Here is a 20165-nt window from a genome sequence, read left to right on the forward strand (position 1 = left end):
AAATGGGTGACCTGGTTACCCAGGATATGGAGGAGGCTGAGGTACTCAATGACTTCTTTGCCTCAGTCTTCACAGGGCATCCTTGAGCCACATTGCCTGGGTTGCAGAAGGCAGGGACTGGGAGAATGCAGAACCGCCCACTGTAGGAGAAGATCAGGTTCGAGAATATCTCAGGAACCTGAAGGTGCACAAGTCCATGGGGCCTGATGAGATGCATCCGCGGGTCTTGAGGGAACTGGCGGATGAAGTGGCCAGGCCACTCTCCATCATATTTGAGAAGTCCTTGCAGTCCGGCAAAGTTCCCACTGGCTGGAAGAGGGGGAACATAACCCCCATTTTTAAGAAGGGAAAAAAGGAAGACCCAGGGAACTTCAGGCCGGTCAGTCTCACCCCTGTGCCTGGCAAGATCATGGAGCAGACCCTCCTGGAAACTAGGCTCAGGCACATGGAAAACAAGGAGGTGATTGCTGACAGCCAACACGGCTTCACTAAGGGCAAATCGTGCCTGACAGACTTGGTGACCTTCTATGACGGGGTTACAGCATTGGTGGATAAGGGAAGGGCAGCTGATGTCATCTACCTGGACTTGTACAAGGCATTTGACACTGTCCCGCACGACATCCTTGTCTCTAAATTGGAGAGACATGGATTCGATGGATGGACCACGCAGTGGCTAAGGACTTGGCTGGAGCAGCAGCAGCAGCAGGACAGCCTTCCTCTTCATTTTCATGTAAGAAAGCACAAAAAATTGGGCCTCAGTCCTTTGAACTGGGTTTCAGGGTTAAAAATCAGGGATTATCCACCAAGTACTAATATGGTGGGTCTTTCCGCTCCCATCTAGGGCTTCCCAGGCATATAAGCCTCTTGGTTTTGCCAGGGTCATGGGTACAATGCCAGTAGAAGGTAGTTTCACCATGACAGGTTGGCCTACCCATGTCCTCAGTGGGACAGCAGCAGTTAAGGGTGGAGTATTACTATTCAATTTCCTATAATCAATTGTTAGATGCCACCGTCCGTCAGGCTTATGGACTGGACAAACTGGAGAATTGTATGGTGAGTGGGTGCGACTTATGATTTGCCTTTTTCAAGATCGTTAATTACATCTGTTAATGCCCTGTTTTGCGACAGTTGGCAGACGGTATTGAGAAACACAGGTTACTTCAGATTATGGCAGTGCAGGTGCAAGCTGCAGGGTTCTAATGTGGGTGGCTTTTGCCCATTGACTTCCAAAACTCCGTATCTTGCCATTAGGCAGGCACCACCGCCTGCCTGCTACTATATCAAATCCCAATATATTTCCCTTACGGGGAATATTCCCTTATTTCCCCTTAGGGCCACCTCCACAGCTGTCATTCTTTTCTCTCCACGTAGCCAAAGTTGAATCCGAGCTAAAGGACATTTTTCTGCTGTACCTGTTACACCTATTATATTTATAGCTTTTCTTGAGGGTTTAATTCCCAATTTCTCAGCATGTTGCTTATTCAAAACGCTAACTTGGGCTCCTGTATCAATTAAAAAGTCTAAACTTAGCTGTCTTGGACCCACAGGAATACGGATGTAAGGTTCATTAGCAGGAATTCACCATGAGGAGTGGGCGGCCCGAAGCCCAAACCGCAGCTTCCAGCTTTTTAACTCTTGCAGCTCCTCTGGCAGAGCCGCGAAAGGGTTAAGGTTCCTCTCCCGGGCGGGCGCGGTTGCTGGCACCTCCCGTTGTCGCTTAACCTTCCCCTCTAGCAATTCCACCAGTTTCCGGGCCTGAGCCGTGGATTGCCCGTGCAGCAGTATTCTAGGTACTCCTAGTGCTAATGCCTTTCCCCAAAGGCTGTTTCCTTCTGAATCGTAAGTCCGCTCCGACCTGCCCCGAAAAGGCTCCGGCTCCCGGCGCGGGGGTTGCGATCGGTCCGTTGGACCCTCCTGTTCCCCTCGGCGCCACCCCCGGGGTCAGTCCATCCCATCTCGCGCGTAAATCACTATCTTGTGCAACGTCTCCTCCCAAGTCAAAAGTGAAAGTGCAACTGCCCTGCGGGCGTGATTCAAACTGTGGTGGGAAGGTTTTCCCGTGGGCTTTGTCAGGGTGGGTGCATCTGCCACACACTCGTTATCAGAGCCGTACACGGGGCGAGCCCCAAAACCCCTTTGGGAACCAGATGCTTCTGCAGGGAGAGCTTGGCCGTGCCCAGCCCTGCCAAGGAGCCCTGCGGGGTTTGCAAGCTGCGGCCAGTGGTTCCTGACGCTTTGCTCCCCTCCGCAGGTCAACACCTTCCGGATGGAGGGTCCAACCGGCACCCCCACCAGCCAGCCCTGTCCAGGAGCCCAGCCCCAGCCTGAGGTTCTGGAGCCCAGCCCGTGCCGGGAGACCTGGGCCGGCAAGTGCAAGTTCCTGGTGTCCTGCCTGGGCTACTGCGTGGGGCTGAGCAACTTCTGGCGCTTTCCCTACCTGTGTTACCGCAACGGAGGAGGTGAGTGTCTGCTGCGGGCACACAGCTCCCTTCCCCGAGCACGCGGGCACTGCTCGCTTCTCCTGGATGGAGGCCAGGAGCACGGGGGGCTGGGGAGGGCCAGCGTGACGGTGCACGGGGGCTGTGCTCTCCAGGACAGCAAACATGGGTGCTGGCGGGAGTCGGGGTCTTGTGTTGCCCACCTGGACACCACCACGTTAATGCCACCCTCAGGACCGTGGGGAAGGATGCTTTAAGAGTTCAAAGTGTCTCCCCATGAGTCCGCCGGGGAACTTCTGCTGGGGCTGCCCTGTGCAGCCCAGAGATGCGTCTGCCTCTGGGGTGAGCCTGGGGCAGCCTGCAACACTGTCCGGGGTGGTTTGGGCCACAAAGAGCTTCTGCCAGGCAGAGCCCCTCTGCACAGCACCTCTGCCCCTGCCCGGAGAAGCGGGGCTTGGCGAGGAAGGCAGTGACCCCCCTGCAGCACTGCCAGCCCCTCTGCAGCAGCGGTACCAGGGACTGTCTGTGCCCTGCAGTGCAGGCTGCTGTGCACGGTGCGTGGAGGTGCCCGTGCGCTGCCAAATCCAGTTCAGTCAGGCAGGAGCGCCCGGGAAGGCGGCCAAGCGGGGGCAATAACCCGCCACTTTTCTGGGGCAAGACAAAGTGCAGGCAGCTCAGCATGTAGCTGGTGCCGGGTGGCAATGCCCCAGGATGCAGCACTGTGCCTTTGGGCTGTGGGATGGGATGCCCTCTGGCATCTCCCCTTATGCTGGGCATCACAGAAGTCTGGACTGCTCTGTCGTGGTGATCTGTCTCTGGGATCCCTGATGCTCTGTGGGTTTGCAGCCTGGCCAGCCCCGCAGCCTGCCCTCCCCAGAGCAGTCTGCAGGGCTTGTATTGCACTGCTTTTCTGCATTCACTCCAAACTGCCCAGTTAAACTGGTGATTTCCCCTTTGCCCCATGGATGCTCCTTAAGTCACTGTAGCTGAAGTCATTTGCTAACAGGCTAAAGATGGAGGTGTCAGTGTATCGCCAGGGAAAACGTGGGGATCTGCTGTGGGCACATCCCATGGCCCTGAGCACCCCGCAGCCCTGAGCACCAGTGCAGCATCCCTGCCTGCACCCCAGCACTGGTCCCACCACCCACCCCAAGCCAGGGCCAGCAGGATCCCACCAGCTCCCAGCTCCGGCCCCCGCTGTGGGGCTCACGGGGAACTCGTCTGCTGGGGATGGCCCCCAGGATGGAGCCAGCAGCCCCCAGGAGCTTTCCCTGCTCCACTGCATCCTGCCAGGACATGTGTCCGACCAACTGACATCTGTCCTTTGGGGAGCCCAGACTGGTGCTGGCCATTCCCCCAACCCGCTGCTCCTCTCCTCCCAGGTGTCTTCCTCATCTCCTACTTCATCATGCTGCTCGTCACGGGGCTGCCCCTCTTCCTGATGGAGCTGAGCCTGGGCCAGTACGGGGCCGCGGGGCCCATCACCGTCTGGAAGTGCTGCCCACTCCTGAAAGGTGGGGCTGGGGACCCCTCTCCTTCCTGCCCCGCAGCCGCTGGGGCCGGCTGGGCTGTGGGCAGGGGTGCGGGTGGGCACGGGGGCTGGGACACCCCCTTGGTGAGGCCCCAGCCTGCACCCCGAGTCCCGGGGCTGTGCTGGGCAGGTCTCCTGCTGCCTCTGCGGCCCCTTGGACCCGTGCCGGGGCCAGGGGTCTGCGGGATGTGGTCAGGCCCCTGCCTGCCCCCCCAGCAGCCCCTCTCCTCGCGCAGGCGTGGGCATTGCCATGCTGATTGAGTTCTCCCTGGTGTCCCTCTACTACATCGTCATCGTCGCCTGGGCTATCTACTACCTGGTCTCCTCCTTCCAGAGCCCCCTGCCCTGGTCCTGCGATGCCCCCAGGAACGCAGACCTCTGCCAGGTTGGTGGCCCCGGGCGGGCAGCGTGGCGGGGCCCGGTCCCAGGGTGGGATGCTGCGGGGCCAGGCGCTGCACGAGGACCCGGCAGGCAGTTTGTCTTGGGAGAAGCTTTGCCTGCAGCAGAAGAGGGGGGTCAGGCTGGGGCTGGGGCCAGGGCCAGGAGGGACGGCAGGGACGGTGGCGATGGCGGGGACAGTGATGGTGACCTGCTGGGACTCTGTGTTGCAGAACACGTCGGGGAGCACCAGCCGGGTCAGCGCCAGCGAGGTTTTCTGGAAGTAAGTCCCTGTGTGGCAGCATCGATGTGTGCCTCCCTTGGCCCGTACCCGGGGTCTGGGCCCAGCCCCATCTCCCCTGGTCCTGGGGGGCCGGGGCTGAGCCCCCATGGGCAGCGGTCGGTGATTCCGGAGGGGTGGGCAAGGACACTGCGGAGGTGACGAGGGTGCCTCGCGTCCCCCATCCCGCTGACCCAAGACCCCGTGCCGCAGCGAGCAGGTGCTGGGGGTGACGGACAGCTCCAGCCTCGGGGACCCTGGCACCGTGCAGTGGCCCCTCGCCCTGTGCCTGCTGACGGCCTGGGTCCTGGTCTTCCGCCGCATGCTGAAGGGCATCCGCAGCTTCAGCAAGGTGAGGGGCAGCGTGGGGGGGCGGCGGGGGGGCTGTCACACCGACGGAGCGGGTCTGAGCTCAGCCGTGCCATGCGCAGGGAGTGTACTTCATGGCCACCTTCCCCTACCTGATCATCCTCATCCTCATCATCCGTGGGGCCACGCTGGATGGCTCCCTCGACGGCATCCGCTTCTACCTGTCCTCGGACTGGAGCAGGCTGCAGAGCGCCCAGGTAAGCCGGGGCCGGGGGGTCCCTGACGGCAGCGATCCCCACAGCTGGGGGCGGCAGGGCAGGCAGGCTGGGCAGTCCTGCAGCCCCCCACACTGTCGTGTTGTCCCCCAGGTGTGGAGCGACGCGGCCTCACAGGTCATCTACTCCCTGGGCATTGGGCTCGGGGGGCTGATGTCCATGGCCTCCTACAAGAAGTTTGAGAACAACGTCATCCGGTGAGCTGGACATTGGGGCGTGGGGAGTACAGGGGGCGTGGGCTGTTGGGGCAGCCCCGGGGTTGCTGCCAGGGAGGAGCAGGGTGGTGATGGGGATGTCCAAGCCCCATGGCCCATCGGGATGCCCCTGTCTCCATCCTCACTCCATGGGCATGGGGCTGTGACACTCTCCCCAACAGGGACACCTTGATCATCGCCATTGGGAAGTACCTCACCAGCTTCTTCACCGGCTTCGCCATCTTCTCGGTGCTGGGGCACGTGGCCTGGAGGAAACAAGTCCCCGTGGACAGCGTCGCTGACATAGGTATGGGCTTGGGCAGAGGGGACTCATGTCAAGCCAGACGGGACCACAGGGGCTGCAGCAGGGATGGGGCCACAGGGCTGCAGCTGAGATCACATCCAGCCTGGCTACCGGCTTGCTGGGCTTGGCTCGTCTCACCATGGCATATCCTTATAACTTCCCTTCGTCTCACCCTGCAGGCCCTGGACTGGCATTCGTGGTGTACACTGAAGCCTTCTCCTTGCTGCCTGGCTCCCTGTTCTGGTCCATCCTCTTCTTCCTGATGCTCTCCATGCGGGGAGTGGACAATTTGGTGATTGTCACCTCGGGCAGCCCCATGTCCTGCCTCGTGCCTGGCCATGGGGTGCCAGGTACACCCCGTCTGAGGCACGCAGATGGCATGACGTGCATGGGCCAGGAGCATGAGGATGGTGCTGGGGTGGGGGATGCGTGGCCCCATGCACACGGGGCTGGCGCTGGGCATGGGTTTCTCCAGGTGCGCAGGTGTCACAGGGATGGGGAGGCACGAGGGGACAGTGCCCCACAAAGTCCCCTCTGTGAGGACCATCCCTTGTGCCCAGGCTGGGGGAGGCAGGGACCAGGACGCCCCCCCACTGACATCCCTCATCCCTCAGTTCAGGGCCATTGGGGGCATCGCCACAGACAGCCTGGACAGGTTCCCAGCCCTGCATGACCAGAGGAGGAAGATGGTGTTGCTGGGTGCTCTCTGCACCTCCTTCTACCTGCTGGGGCTCCTGCTGGTCACCCAGGTATGGGGTCCCCTGCACCCACACCCAGCGGCACCCAGCACCCTTGGGGTGATACCGGGGTGGAGGATGGGGAGCAGCCTCCTCTCCCCTCCACATGGAGGATGGAGGGCTGTGCATGGGCCCTGGCATCGATGCTGACCATGGCACGGGCTGCCCCGCACCCACCTGCTGCCCCGAGCCCTGCTGACCCCGTCCCTCACCGCCTGACAGGGAGGCATCTTCTGGTTCATGCTCCTTGACACGTACAGCACTGTTTTTGGGCGGATCGTCGTCGCACTTTTTATGTGCCTGGGCATCACCTTCTGCTACGGTGAGTGGAGTGGGCGGCCCCGGGGGTGCCGCCAGCGCTGGGGGGTGCGGTGGGGTGCAGCCAGCATGGGGCTGTGGTGCTGCCGGCCCTGGGCACGGCCGCAGGCTCTTTACAGCACAGGGCAGCCCCTGGCTACCACGCTGCCAAGGCTGGGTTGGCATTCCTGGGGCTCGTGGCAAACCGTGGCCAGGCTCTGTAGGGTGCATCTGCAGCTGTGGGCAGCCTGGAGCCCCGCGGGGTGGGCAGGGAGGTACCCCCATCCTGCTGCCCAGCCCTGCAAGGAGACCGTGCACAGCCGAGGGGCGATTTTCCCTGTGTTTGGGGGATGTCACTTCCTCTCCATCCACCGAAGCGTGGTGGATGTTCAGCACCCCGGCACGGGGCTGTCGTGGGTGCCCCGGTGCGGGTGCACCCGGCAGGGCCGTTCTGGGGGCGGGCAGGGTCCCAGCAGTGACCCTCTCCCGGGGGGCCTGCAGGCGTGAAGCAGTTCTGCCAGGACATCATGGACATGATCCGCCAGTGCCCGGCCTGGTACAGCCACATGCTGAACTACTTCAAGGTGTGCTGGATCTTCTTTACCCCCTGCCTGCTGCTGGTGAGCACCGAGCACCCACGTGGGGCTGGAGGTCGAGGGGAGAAGAGCTCCTCTCCCTCCATCTCTCCCTCCCCTCTGAGAGGGGCAGCTCTTGCTGGGTTTGGAGCGGGGCTGCCCTGGTCCCGGTGCCCTCCTGGGCCGCTCTGTGGTTGCTGGAGGGGGTTTGGGGTGGCCCTGGGGGTCCCTGTGGTGCCCAGCCCAGCCAAGACCCCTGGGGCCAGGCAGTGCCACAGCGTCACGTCACTCCTGCCTGCTCTGCCCTTCAGATCACGCTCATCTGGATCTTCCTGGACACGTACAGCGTGCCCCTGTACTACGACATTGCTGAGTTCCCCGGCTGGGCCGTGAGCCTGAGTATCTGCATGGGCGTCCTCACCTGCCTGCCGATCCCACTCTGGGCCATCGTGGCCCTGTGCCGCGTGTCGGGGTCGCTGAGCGAGGTGAGTGTGCGAGGTGGGATGGGGCATGGGGACGGGGTGGGGGCAGAGCAGGGGCTGCCCCGGTGCTGGGGACGGGGCGGGAGAGGCCAGCGATGGAGCAGAGACGATGCTGTCCCTTCCCCAAGAGAGAGGAAGGGCTGGAGCCACAGGGCTGGGGCGAGAGGTGGGGTCTGTGCCCACTGCTGCCCCTTCCCACGGCGATGCTGCCCTCTGCCCCGCGGGGGGCTCGGGGCAGCCCCTGATCACCCTCTCCCACCCACAGCGCTTCCAGAAAGCCACCCAGCCCCTCGACTCCTGGAGGACCGCTGCCGCCCGGGACGTGGCCAGAGATGTCATGTACATGTCGGCCATCATCACTGCACCGCCCCACGGCAGCAGCGAGGACTGATGCTGGTCCCGGGGCACCCCACGGCCTCGCTCAGAGTCCCCCGGGAAGACGGGACCCGCTGGCCATGGGGACGCCCGCCCAGGGGCTGGCTGCTGGTGCACGTGGCTCCCCTTGTGCCGTCACCGTCACCCATCCCGGCAGATGGTAACCACTGATCCCAGCGCATATTTTAACTCTTGTTCCTGGAAACATTCTGCACACTCCAGAGGTGTTTCTAGGGGACTCTCTGTGAGCAGGACCGGCTGCCGGGGCCACGCTCCAGCCCTTCGCTTGCCTCTGGGCAGTTGTCACCTCTCGTTGGAGGGGTTTGGGGTGGCTGCGTGCGTCCCTGGCCCCGACCCAGCGCTCTCCTGGCGGGGCAGGCTGCCGGCAGCGTCTCTGCCATCTGCAGCCGCCTTGTGCAGGGGCCAGGCTGGCCGAGCCCACCGTGGTGTTGGGAATGGCACGCTGACCCCCGGGGTGGGCTCTGGGCCCTGCTGGCTGCCTCCCTGGTGGCGCTCAGGGCCAGCGGCTCCGGCACGGCTCGTACTGCTGTGCTAGCAGGCTGGTTGGCCCAGCAGCCGATTCCAAGCCCCCAGCCCAGGGCAGGTCCCCGCTTGCCCGTCCCAGGCCGGGCAGCAGCACAGCGCAGGCAAGCGGGACTGGAGGAGCCCCGGGCTGGGTTTGCAGCATCAGGCAGCTGCGAGCGCACGATGTGTTGGCGGCTGCTGCAATAAAGCTCCATTTTCCAGAGCGATGTTGCTGTGCACTACTGGCCGGGCTGGGCTGGGGATGTTCCCACGCGTGCCGGTGCCTGTGGAGGTGCGTGTGCCGGGCGTACACGCAGCACAAGCAGGGACGGATCCATGCCACCATCCAGGCCGGGTGCTGCCACTGCGCAGGCTGGTGGCATCCCTCGGCAGGGCTGCGCCGACTGCCCCGCTGATACACTGGAGCCTGGCGGGGTCTGGGTGCAGCTCCTTTGGGACGGGCCTGATCCTGCCGCATCCCTCCTGCGCACAGCCCACGTGCTGCCAGGCCGCAGGTCTCCAGCCCGGCACCGGGGCAGCTGCACCTTCCCTGTGCTCCTGCTGGGTGATGTACGTGGGTACGTATGGTGGGGTAGCTGGGCTGGCTGCTGGGGACACAGTCCCCAGGGAGCCCCCCGCCCCACCGGCAGGAGGGACCCCCACGCTGTAGCCTGGGAAGGGCAGGAAGGAGAGAGCAGCAGACGCCCACTCATAAAATAGACTACATGCTTTATTGGATTTAAAAGTTTTATGAAATGACCAAAAAAAAAAAAAACCCAAAAAACCAAGAGTTGGCAGATGCGTCAACAGTTGCCGTTTGGTGGATCCCCAACCCCTTCTCCAGAAGCATCGACAGGTCTCCGCCACCACAAGCAGCACCGCCAGGCCCCCGGCTCCCGCCCGGGCAGCCCCCGCTCCCAGGGCCCCACCGCCACCAGCCCCGCTCCCGGGGGGCCGAGCCACTGCGAGCGCGCCCTGCCCGTGGTGGTGGGGTGCCCATGGTGGCAGCCCCGACCGTGGGGGCTGAGTGCGGTGTCCCCCCTCCCTGCGCCACCTCGGAGCAGCCACAGGGAAATGCAGGCACTTAGTCATTGCGAGGCATTTTTCACTTATCTCAAAGCAACAGTGTAATTGTCTAACTACCACCTGTGAAACAAAACCCACCTTTGCAGCCCTTCCTCTGTTGTCAACAGACACGTATAGATTACTCTGGCATAAAGCAAGGCCCTGGGAGGCTTTCAGCATCTCAGCCTGCCTCCTCTTCCTCCCCTGCCAGATGTGCACCCCCTCTGCCCTCAGCAGGTGAAGCAGCCGGGCGGCCGCGGGCAGCTGCCCACCTCCGGGGTCGTGTCGGACGGCAGCACGGGGGGCTTGGGACGGAGGGGGCGGCAAGGCAGGGACCCCGGGCTCAGCAGGGAGCTCTGGGGGGCCGTGTCGTGCCAGGCAGCAGCCTTGAGGGATGCAGGAGGGCGGACGGAGGCTCCTTGGCCAGCCCCGGCGCTGGGTGCTGCGGGGAGGGGCTGCAGAGCTGTGCCTGGAGGGAGCAGGGCTCATCCCTGGGATGGAGCGAAGCTCAGCCCCGGGCTTGGGCTCATCCCTGGGACGGAGCGAGGCTCAGCCCCGGGCTTGGGCTTGGGCTTGGCCCTGGGATGGAGCACGGCTTGGCCCACAGTTACTGCCCCGAACTGGGGACTCCCCCTCAGCGGTCAGGGCTGCGGTGGGGGAAGCACGCCGAGATGAGGGCTCCGAGCAGCAGGATGTGACCCACAGCCTGCTGAGCAAGGACGGGAGAGCTGCCGAGCCCTAGGCAGCGGTTCGGGCCAGACCGAGACCTGCTGCAGGCTGTGCTGGCACCGAACGGCGGCAGGGCTCGGGCCACGGGCTGGCACAGCCGGGCAGAGCCTGCCCTCGGGCTGGAGCGAGCACAGCCTCAGGGCAGGGAGGACGCTGCCCGCGCTTTAGGTCTCCAAGGGCCTAAAGGGCACGAGCCTGAGCAGCGCCATGGCCGGCCGGGCAGAGCAGCTGGGTGGGCAGCCCCGTCCCACCACAGAAATCCAGTGGGCTGCAGCCGCCTCCGGCACACGCGGCAGCGGGTCAAGGGCAGGCTGCGGGCAGAGCCCACAAGTACCGGCACGGGCAGAGCCCTCCCTCGCGAGGGCATTCTACTTGCTCTTGCTTATCAAGAGCGCACAAACAGGGATTTCCTCTCCCAACCGTTGCAGCGATGGGCGCCGGGGTATAGGAAAGTGGCTCCTAGAAACGAGGAGAGAACTGATGCGACGTCCGTGAGGCAGCTTGCCCGACCGCTCGCACCCAGTCATCCTGAGAGCCGAGCAGGGAGCAGCCGGCCCCGCTCCGCACGCTCCCCCGTGGGCTCCCACCTCCCCAACCTTCCGTACAGCCTGGGCAAAAGTTGGAAGAGGGAAGAAAGGACCAGAAGGTCTTTTTTTTTCCTTTTTCAAGGACCAGAAAAAAAAAAATTAAAAAAAAAAACCCCAAACCTAACCCCACATTGAAAGCAAACCCAAATGCCGCGTGGCTGAGCAAAGGCAGGAGTAACTGGAAGCCATGCACAGCAAAGCCAGGGACTGCAGCAGTCGGAAGGGGAGAAAGGGCGGCTGTTCTCTTTTGGGGGAGCGGTCGTCGTCTTTTCTTTCCTCAGAGATCAGGAAATAAATAAGTTGAAAGAGCTCCTCCCGCTGCCGGTGCTAGATGAGGTGACTCAGAAAGGCAGGGTGCGCAGGGGAGGGCGGCGGGCGCTGGCCAGCACCCGAGCCCGCGGGGTCCGCGTCGGGCGGGTGCGCCGCGTTCCCGATGCACGGCCGCCCCCCGGTCCCAGCGGGTCGCGCTCCTGGGTGGGTTTCCTCTTCCCACTCCCTCTCTACTTCTTGGGCTTCTTGAAGATCTTTAGGGGGAACTTTTTCTTGCTCTGGCCGAGGTCAACCTCATCGCCCGTCAGGCTGCTGTCCTCGTCCCCCGGGCTCTTCTTGGCGGCCAGCTGCGGGATGCGGGTGCTCTTGGCGCTGCTGGGCCGGCAGTCAGAGATGGGGGAGGGGGTGTCGGGGTCGGTGGAGCTGGGGCTGTGGGACCGGGAGGAATCCGAGTGGCTGTGCTTGCCGGCTGTCGGGTGGCTGATCTCCCCCAGGCTGGAGGACTTCTCCATGCCGTGGTTCACCATCATCATCTCCTTCGGAAGCAGCAGCTGAGGGCGGCCAGCGGGGCAGGCAGGGAACCCCCTCGAGGCAGCCCCTTCCTGCGCCAGCAGCTTGCAGTCCCAGGACACCGACATGTCTGCTCTTGTGCAAAGTCCACGGGTGCAGCACAGCTCCCTCCGGGCACCTGATGCAAGGAGATCGTGGCCCAGAAGTGCCAGCACCCCCGTGAGCGTGTTTCCTCCAGAAACCAGGGTGAGCCACACCATGTGTCTTCCTGCAAGGTCCCAGGTATCAGCTCCCCATCATCTGTCGGTGGTTGAAACAAGGCGCAGATTAACTATGCCATCGGCCGAGCGGGCACTGCCTCGCATCTGCACCGCATCAAAGCCGTCTGTGCTCCCAGAACTGGCTGGCAAGCAGTACTGCAGGGGGGTCTCACCAGAGCAGAGCAGAGGGGCAGAATCCCCTCCCTCGACCTGCTGGTCACGCTGCTGGGGATGCAGCCCAGGACATGGTTGGCTTTCTGGGCTGCAAGTGCACATTGCTGGGTCATGCTGAGCTTCTCATCAATCAATACCCCCAAGTCCTTCTCCTCGGGGCTGCTCTCAATCCATTCTCAATCCGCACAGCTGGTAGTTCTGCTTGGGATTGCCCCGACCCACGTGCAGGACCTTGCCCTTGGCCTTGTTGAACTTCATGCGGTTTGCACGGTCCCACCTCTCCAGCCTGTCAAGGTCCCTCTGGATGGCATCCCTTCCCTCCAGCATGTCAACCCTCCACACAGCTTGGTGTCGTCAGCAAACTTGCTGAGGGTGCACTCGATCCTGCTGTCCATGTCGCCGACAAAGACGTTAAACAGTGCCAGTCCCAGTACTGACCCCTGAGGAACACCACTCATCACTGTTCTCCACTTGGACATTGAGCCGTTGACCACAACTCTTTGAGTGTGACCATCCAGCCAAGTCCTTAGCCACCGAGTGGTCCATCCATTGAATCCATGTCTCTCCAGTTGAGAGACAAGGATGTCATGTGGGACAGTGTCAAATGCCTTGCACAAGTCCAGGTAGGTGACATCTGTTACTCTTCCCTTGTCCACCAACACTGTAACCCCATTGTAGAAGGCCACCAAATTTGTCAAGTGTGTTAATGAAATCATGTTGGCTGTCACCAATCACCTCCTTATTTTCCATGTGCCTTTCCAGTCAGTGGGAACTTTGCCAGACTGCCAGGACTTCTCAAATATGATGGAGAGTGGCCTGGCCACTTCATCCGCCAGTTCCCTCAAGGCCCGCGGGATGAATCTCATCAGATCCTATAGACTTGTGCACCTCCAGGTTCCTTAGATATTCTCAAACCTGATCTTCTCCTACAGTGGGTGGTTCTTCGTTCTCCCAGTCCCTGCCTTGGCCTTCTGTGACCTGGGCAATGTGGCTCGAGCATTTGCCAGTGAAGACTGAGGCAAAGAAGTCATTGAGTACCTCAGCCTTCTCCATATCCCGTGTAACCAGGTCACCCGTTTCATTCCAGAGGGGACCCACATTTTCTCTCATCCTCCTTATATCAATAATGTACCTATAGAAGTTTTTCTTGTTGTCCTTAACATCCCTGGCCAGATTTAATTCCATCAGGGCTTTGACTTTCCTAACCTGCTCCCTGGCTACTGTATTGCCCCTCCAACAGATGTCAGGGTGGTTGAAGTCCCCCATGAGGACCAGGGCTTGTGAACGTGAGGCTGCTCCTACGTGTCTATGGAGGGCCTCACCCACTGGATCTCTGGATCTCCCTGGTCAGGTGGCCGGTAGCAGACCCTCGCTATGATGTCCCCTGCCCCAGTGCTCCCTTTAATCCTGACCCATAAGCTCTCAGTCAGCACATTGTCCATCCCCAGGTGGAGCTCCATGCACTCCAGCTGGTCATTGACATAGAGCACGACACCCCCTCCTCATTTGCCCTGCCTATCCTTCCTAAACAGCCTGTACCCTTCCATCCTGACACTCCAGTCACAGGAGCTATCCCACCATGTCTCAATGATGCCAATAAGGTCATAGCCTTGCAGGCGCACACACGTCTCTAGTTCCCCTTGTTTGTTCCCCATGCTCCGTGTGTTTGCGTAGAGGCATTTCAGTTGTGCCCCGATGAGGCTGACTGACTGGCTGGGGTGGCTGGAATTCCTTTGATGTATTCTCCCCATGTTTCCCTGTTGGTTCCCGTTGCCTCTGGAGCCCCTGGCTCTTCTCCTCCAGGCTTCGAGTGTGCTGCAGTGTGTCCAGCATGTCTCTGAGCAACAGGCTGAGGGCCCTCACCAGCACCCCATCCCTCCAACCTGGGCACGTCGTCCCACAACTCATCGCGGGCAAGCCTGATGTTATCCCCCTCCCCCTTCAAGGCTAGTTTAAAGCTCTGTCGATGAGCCCCGCTAGTTCCTGGGCAAAGATCCTCTTCCCCCTTTGAGAGAGGTGAATCCCATCCGAGTTCATCAAGCCTGGTGCTGTGTAGGCCGTCCCACTGTCAAAGAACCCAAAGGTGTGGCGGTGACACCAGCCACGGAGCCGTGTGTTTATGGACTGTGTCTGCCCGTTCCTCCCAACGTCGCTGCCCTCAGCTGGAAGGAGGGAGGAGAATATTACCTGTGCTCCAGATCCCCTCAGTGACCGTCCCAAGAGCCTGAAGTCCCTTTTGATCGCTTTTGCATTACGTGTCGCAACTTCGTCCCCCCACCCACATGGAGGAGCAGCAGTGGGCAGTAGTCAGAGGGCCGTACCAGGCCGGGGAGTTTCCTCGTCATGTCCTTAACACGGGCCCCGGGGAGGCAGCAGACATCTCTGAGAGGAGGGCCTGCCCTGCATGTCGGGCCCTCTGCGCCCCTCCAAAGGGAGTCCCTACAGCTATAACCCGCCTTGTCTTCTTTGTGGGGTGGTTCACGATACGGGGTGCGGGCCTTTCTGGCCTAGGTGCTCCCTCTGGTGTAGCTTGACTGTCGTCCATAGTCATGCCTAGACAGGTGCACTCTTCGCTGGGTAAAGAACTGGTTGGAAGGCCGAGCCCAGAGAGTTGTGCTGAACGGAGTTAAATCCAGTTGTCGGCCGGTCAGAAGTGGTGTTCCCCAGGGCTCTGTCTTGGGGCCGGTCTTGTTTAATATCTTTTTTAATGACCTGGAGGAGGGGATGGAGTGCAGCCTCAGTAAGTTTGCAGATGACACCAAGTCGGGTGGGAGTGTCGATCTGCTTGAGGGTAGGAAGGCTCTGCAGAGGGATCTGGACAGGCTGGATCGATGGGCCGAGGCCAACTGTGTGAGGGTTAACAAGGCCAAGTGCCAGGTCCTGCCCTTGGGTCACACCAAGCCCAGGCAACGCTCCAGGCTTGGGGCAGAGTGGCTGGAAAGCTGCCCGGAGGAAAAGGACCTGGGTGTGCTGGTTGACAGCCGGCTGAACATGAGCCAGCAGTGTGCCCAGGTGGCCAAGAAGGCCAACAGCATCCTGGCTTGGATCAGGAACAGTGTGGCCAGCAGGAGTAGGGAAGTGATTGTGCCCCTGTACTGGGCTCTGGTGAGGCCGCACCTCGAGTGCTGTGTTCCGTTTTGGGCCCCTCACTCCAAGAAGGACATTGAGGTGCTGGAGCGTGTCCAGAGAAGGGCAACGAAGCTGGTCAAGGGTCTGGAGCACAACTCCTGTGAGGAGTGGCTGAGGGAACTGGGGTTGTTTAGCCTGGAGAAGAGGAGGCTGAGGGGAGACCTGATCGCTCTCTACAACTACCTCAAAGGAGGTTGTAGCCACATGGGCGTTGGTCTCTTCTCCCAAGTAACTAGCAAAAAAACAAGAAGAAATGGTCTCAAGTTGCGTCAGGGGAGGTTTAGATTAGATATTAGGAAAAATTTCGTCACCAAAACAGTGAAGAAGGAAGAGGCATTGGAACAGGCTGCCCAGAGAGGTGGTGGAGTCACCATCCCTGGAGGTCTTCCAAAGACGTGTAAACATGGCACTTCAGGACATGGTTTAGTAGACATGGTGGTGTTGGACTTGATGATCTTAGAGGTCTTTTCCAACCTTAAGATTCTATGATTTTATATCCTCTGTAAAATATATCAGGTTTTATAGGTACTGGATCTGTGGATGGAACAGCCTGAACAGTCCGTCCGGCCCCACTGGTCAGCAGGACCTGCTCCCCACCACCTTATGCACCCCAAGCGCTGGCAAACGTGACTGGGGGGTCTCAGGAAGGAGAAGCAGGATGGGGCTGAGGAAGAGTGGTGCTCGGCAGCCTTCAGCACAGTGGGCAGCAGGGCTGTGCAAGCACCCCGGCCCTGCCGCTCTCTCCCTGCTCACTGTGGGAAGAGGGCACAGCGGCATGTGAGGGTTCCAGCCCAGCCAGGCTCAGCCCAGAGTGCCCAGCGCTGTCACTGTGACTGAGCCCTGTCCTGTCCCGTGCCCCCACGTCTTGCACTGCAGCAGAACCAGAAGGCTGAAGCCCCAAGGGCAGCACGCAGCCCCCCAGGGCAGATCATGCCCACCATTCATGTGCCCCACACTGTCTGGGCTCACTTGGGAGCTGTGACACCCTTGGCTTGCCTGTCCCACACTCTCTGTCCCCCAGAAGGAAACTTTCCCCTAGCCACCCCATGCCCCAGCAGCGACCTACAGCACAAGCCATCGGGTGAGCACTCCAACAGAAGGGCGAGCAGAGGGTTCCCTTCACCCCTCTACAGAGATGCTCTCGCCTCTGAAAAACTTCAGCCTCACCTGCCCTCAAGAGGAGAGCCGGCCTCACCGGCACAGCCTCCCCAGAGTCCTCCAGATGGCTGGGAGACCTGCCCCACGCCCAAAGGGACACCGGGCTCCAGCTGCTTTGTGCACCCTGAGGAATCCTGGCAGCTCCACCAAACTGCAGCCACGGGGCAAACTGCAAGGAGGTGTCCACCCATCGGGATGGAGAAGGGCACTGCTCCAAGGCAGAGGAATTGCAAGAGGAACTGAGCTGGGCTGGCCATCACCTTGGCACGTGGGTGGCTAAGAGACAATGATCTGCAGAAACCCCTATAGGATCCATACATTCCCCATGCTGCTCCCACCACAACTGTGGCTCACTGTGGGGGCTCCCAGCAGGGCCAGCTGCAGCGGGGCTGTGGAAGGTGGCCTGCACCCTGCGGGTCCCCGGCACTGGGAGGGGGGTCTCCTGCAGCCCGGGGCAGCGCCGGGCAGGGCAGGCACGCTCCGGTGGCATGGTGGGGGCGGGGGTCCCCGGTGTGTCAAGGTGCCTGGTGCACAGCATTTCCTGCTCGGCGGGAGGGAGGGACGGCCACGCTCCACTCATGTGTGCTGTGTGCAGCTCCACCCTGGCTGGGTCTGGCCTGGGGTGCGGGATCTGCTGCAATGGTGTCCCCCCAGAGCCCACAGCCTGCACAGCCCCCCACAAACGGTTCATCTTGCTTGCTTTTGCAGCCAGGAGGGACCAGAGGCATCACTACCTGCTCAGTATGAGTTCTGGGGACAGGGCTGTGCGCAGCAGGATGAGGCAGCACCCATTGCTCACCCAGAGCTCGGTGCAGGGTGTGCACTGCGGTGGCTGCTCCTGGCACCAAGCCTCTGCTGGGATGTGGTTTCGTGCTGGGCTCGCCGGACCACCGTGGCTGAGCAGGAGCAGCCCAGTGTCTTCCCCAGCTGTGGCCCCGCACAGGAGGCGCATTGGGGCACCGGGGCTGTGGCACTGCCAAGGCAACCGATCCCGACCCTGCTGCAGAGCAGTGTGAGAGGCAGACAACGGTGACAGGCTCCCACTCAGTGCTGCAGGCCAGTGGACATGAAGGCATGAGGAAGAGGAGGGTAGTGGTATGAAGGGACATGGGGGGGTCTGCTGTCCCTCCCAAGCTGAACAGCGTACAGGTGGAAGGAAGAATCATAGAATCATAGAATGTTCTGAGTTGGAAGGGACCCATAAGGATCATCGAGTCCAACTCCTGGCTCCACACAGGACCAGCCAAATCACAGCATATGACTGAGAGCATTATCCAGACGCTTGAACTCAGTCAAGCTCGGTGCTGTGACCACTTCCCTGGGGAGCCTGTTCCAGTGCCCGACCACCCTCTCAGTGAAGAACCTTTGCCTGATATCCAACCTAAACCTCGGCTGTCGCAGCTTCATGCCGTTCCCTCGGGTTCTATCACTGGTCACCAGAGGGAGGAGATCAGCGCCTGCCCCCTTGCTCCCCCTCGTGAGGGAGCTGTAGGCCACGATGAGGTCTCCCCTCAGTCTCCTCTTCTCTAGGCTGAACAAACCAAGGGACTTCAGCCTCTCCTCATGCGTCTTCCCCTCTAGACCCTTCACCATCTTTGTTGCCCTCCTTTGGACACTCTCCAATAGTTTGATGTCCTTTTTGTACTGTGGCGCCCAACACTGCACGCAGTACTTGAGGTGAGGCTGCACCAGTGCAGTGTAGAGTGGGACAATCCCTTCCCTAGACCGGCTAGCAATGCCATGCTTGATGCACCCCAGGGTACAGTTGGCTTTCCTGGCAGCCTGGGCACGCCGTTGACTCACGTTCAACTCGCTGTCGACCAAGACCCCAAGTCCCTTTCAGCATGGCTGCTCTCCAGCGTCTCATCGCCCAGTCTATGTACAGCCAGGGTTGCCCCTTCCCGGGTGCAGAATCCGGCACTTGCCCTTGTTAAACCCCGTGGGGTTGGTGACTGCCCAGTTCTCCAATCTGTCCAGATCTCTCTGCAAGGCCTCTCCACCCTCGACGGAATCAACAGCTCCTCCCAATTCGGTGTCATCCGCAAACTTGCTCACGACACCTTCTAGTCCTACATCCAAGTCCTTTATGAAAACATTAAAGAGAACTGGCCCTAAAATGGAGCCCTGGGGAACCCCACTTGTGACTGGCTGCCAGCCTGATGTAACCCCGTTTACCGTAACTCTTTGGGCCCGACCCATCAGGCAGTTGCTCACCCATCACACTATGTTTCTGTCAAGCTGTATGCTGACATGGAAGGAGAGTTTCAGGAATGGCTCCATCTCCCTTTCCAGGTTATCTTTGATGGCTACATCCCCCAAATACCCATTATTGTCACTCTATTTTCCCAGTTAGTGTCTGTGCTCTCCTGGCCTGTTTGCTAGGAAAACCAGGCAGCCAAATAAGGAGCAGAAATAGCGGTGTGGGTTTTCTGGGAGACAGACCGCTGCCGCCTTCACACAGGCTCAGCGTCAGCAGTAGTAGCAGCTGCTGAAAGAGCTCAAGTCAAAACTGTGACCTATCCATCAAAGAGTCAGTATTGCTCCTGCAGTTCCCCCGTTCCAGCCACTGAGTCATCTTCTGCTCTCATTAGCATTTCTGCCTCCTTTCCTCTGCATCTTTCAGGGGATGCTGGTTTAGATCCCCAATCCTCTGCTGCACACCAGTTTCTGTCTGTCTCTCAGTATCATGTGCATTTTTTCATGACTGATGCCCTGGCCATGTCTCTCTTTGGCCATTGCCCTCACACTGCACCCAGAGCCAGCTGTTTGTAAGCTCTGAACAGAGCAGGTTCCTCAGAAGAAGGAAACACCCCTTGAACCAGGACTATCCTTCACCACTGCAGCAGAGAAGAGAGTGGAGAAAGGGACATATTGCAAATACAGATTCATCAGAGTCAACTCTTTTCAACTGAGAACAATTGTGCAGGATGAGTATGGGTCGTGAATTGTCCAGTGATCCACTAAGCTGGTGACTCCCTCTGAAAGACTGTATAATAACTTTGTGGGGTGACTGCAATCAAATGTAAGTCAGGAGCAAAAAGGAAGCTCATCATGGGAGGAAACCAAAGGAAGAAAGAGTCATTCTGCTTGGTGACTGTTGTCGCCTTCATTGCATGCCATCTACCAGAGCGCTTCTGTACTCCTGGGGCACTGCAAAGTCCTAGAGCTTGCAAGAGAGGCAATCAAAAATCAAGCAGTCTCTTCAAACGAACAGCATTTCTACAGAAGTTTCTGGGTCAAGCAATTAACTGTAATATCATCTGAAAGAGGGAAATGGAAGAGGTATTTTTAACTTGGGTAATTTTGGTGGTCTTGTTTTGGTACAGCTTTGCAAACAATTATGGTACAGCTTTGCAAACAGTTGCCCCAGGGCAACCGAGAGACCAGCAATCAGTTGGGGAATTAGCATAGTGTGCTATGATGCACAAAACAACCAGGAGGATTAGACTCTTCCATCTGTATTTTCTCCTCACAGACTGGATGCCATAAGAAACCCTCAAGGGATGTAAGATACTCACATCTTCCACTGTAGTCTAGGGGGCCTCTGAACCAGAGTCACAGAGCAGCCCAGGTCTTTGTCTCT

The 20165-nt window shown here is 60.1% G+C and overlaps 1 protein-coding gene across 2 annotated transcripts; it reads left to right on the plus strand.

Moving 5' to 3' along the window:
- The first annotated feature begins 1659 nt into the window (after positions 1-1659).
- LOC129201923 (sodium-dependent proline transporter-like) lies at positions 1660-9151 on the plus strand. Of its 2 annotated transcripts, none has more exons than XM_054813897.1 (15): positions 1660-1790; positions 2252-2459; positions 3821-3952; positions 4206-4354; positions 4581-4630; positions 4841-4979; positions 5059-5193; positions 5305-5408; positions 5588-5712; positions 5889-6001; positions 6324-6458; positions 6669-6768; positions 7245-7363; positions 7630-7803; positions 8066-9151. In XM_054813897.1, exons 2-15 carry the CDS (start codon positions 2267-2269, stop codon positions 8189-8191), a joined length of 1794 nt encoding a protein of 597 aa, XP_054669872.1. In that variant the 5' UTR covers positions 1660-1790; positions 2252-2266; the 3' UTR covers positions 8192-9151. The 2 variants fall into 2 exon arrangements, with proteins under 2 accessions (XP_054669872.1, XP_054669871.1); XM_054813896.1 differs by lacking the exon at positions 1660-1790 and adding an exon at positions 2006-2074.
- The last annotated feature ends 11014 nt before the right edge of the window (positions 9152-20165 follow it).

The sequence above is a fragment of the Grus americana genome, chromosome 1 (assembly GCF_028858705.1).
Source record: "Grus americana isolate bGruAme1 chromosome 1, bGruAme1.mat, whole genome shotgun sequence".
Classification (NCBI taxonomy): domain Eukaryota; kingdom Metazoa; phylum Chordata; class Aves; order Gruiformes; family Gruidae; genus Grus; species Grus americana.

Bases quoted from the DNA above. Each gene is read 5' to 3' on its own strand.
- LOC129201923 (XM_054813897.1), top strand. From the start codon at position 2,267: ATGGAGGGTCCAACCGGCACCCCCACCAGCCAGCCCTGTCCAGGAGCC. The intron at 4,631-4,840 runs GTAAGTCCCTGT...CCCGTGCCGCAG, and splicing joins GCCAGCGAGGTTTTCTGGAA to CGAGCAGGTGCTGGGGGTGA. The intron at 7,364-7,629 runs GTGAGCACCGAG...TCTGCCCTTCAG, and splicing joins TTACCCCCTGCCTGCTGCTG to ATCACGCTCATCTGGATCTT.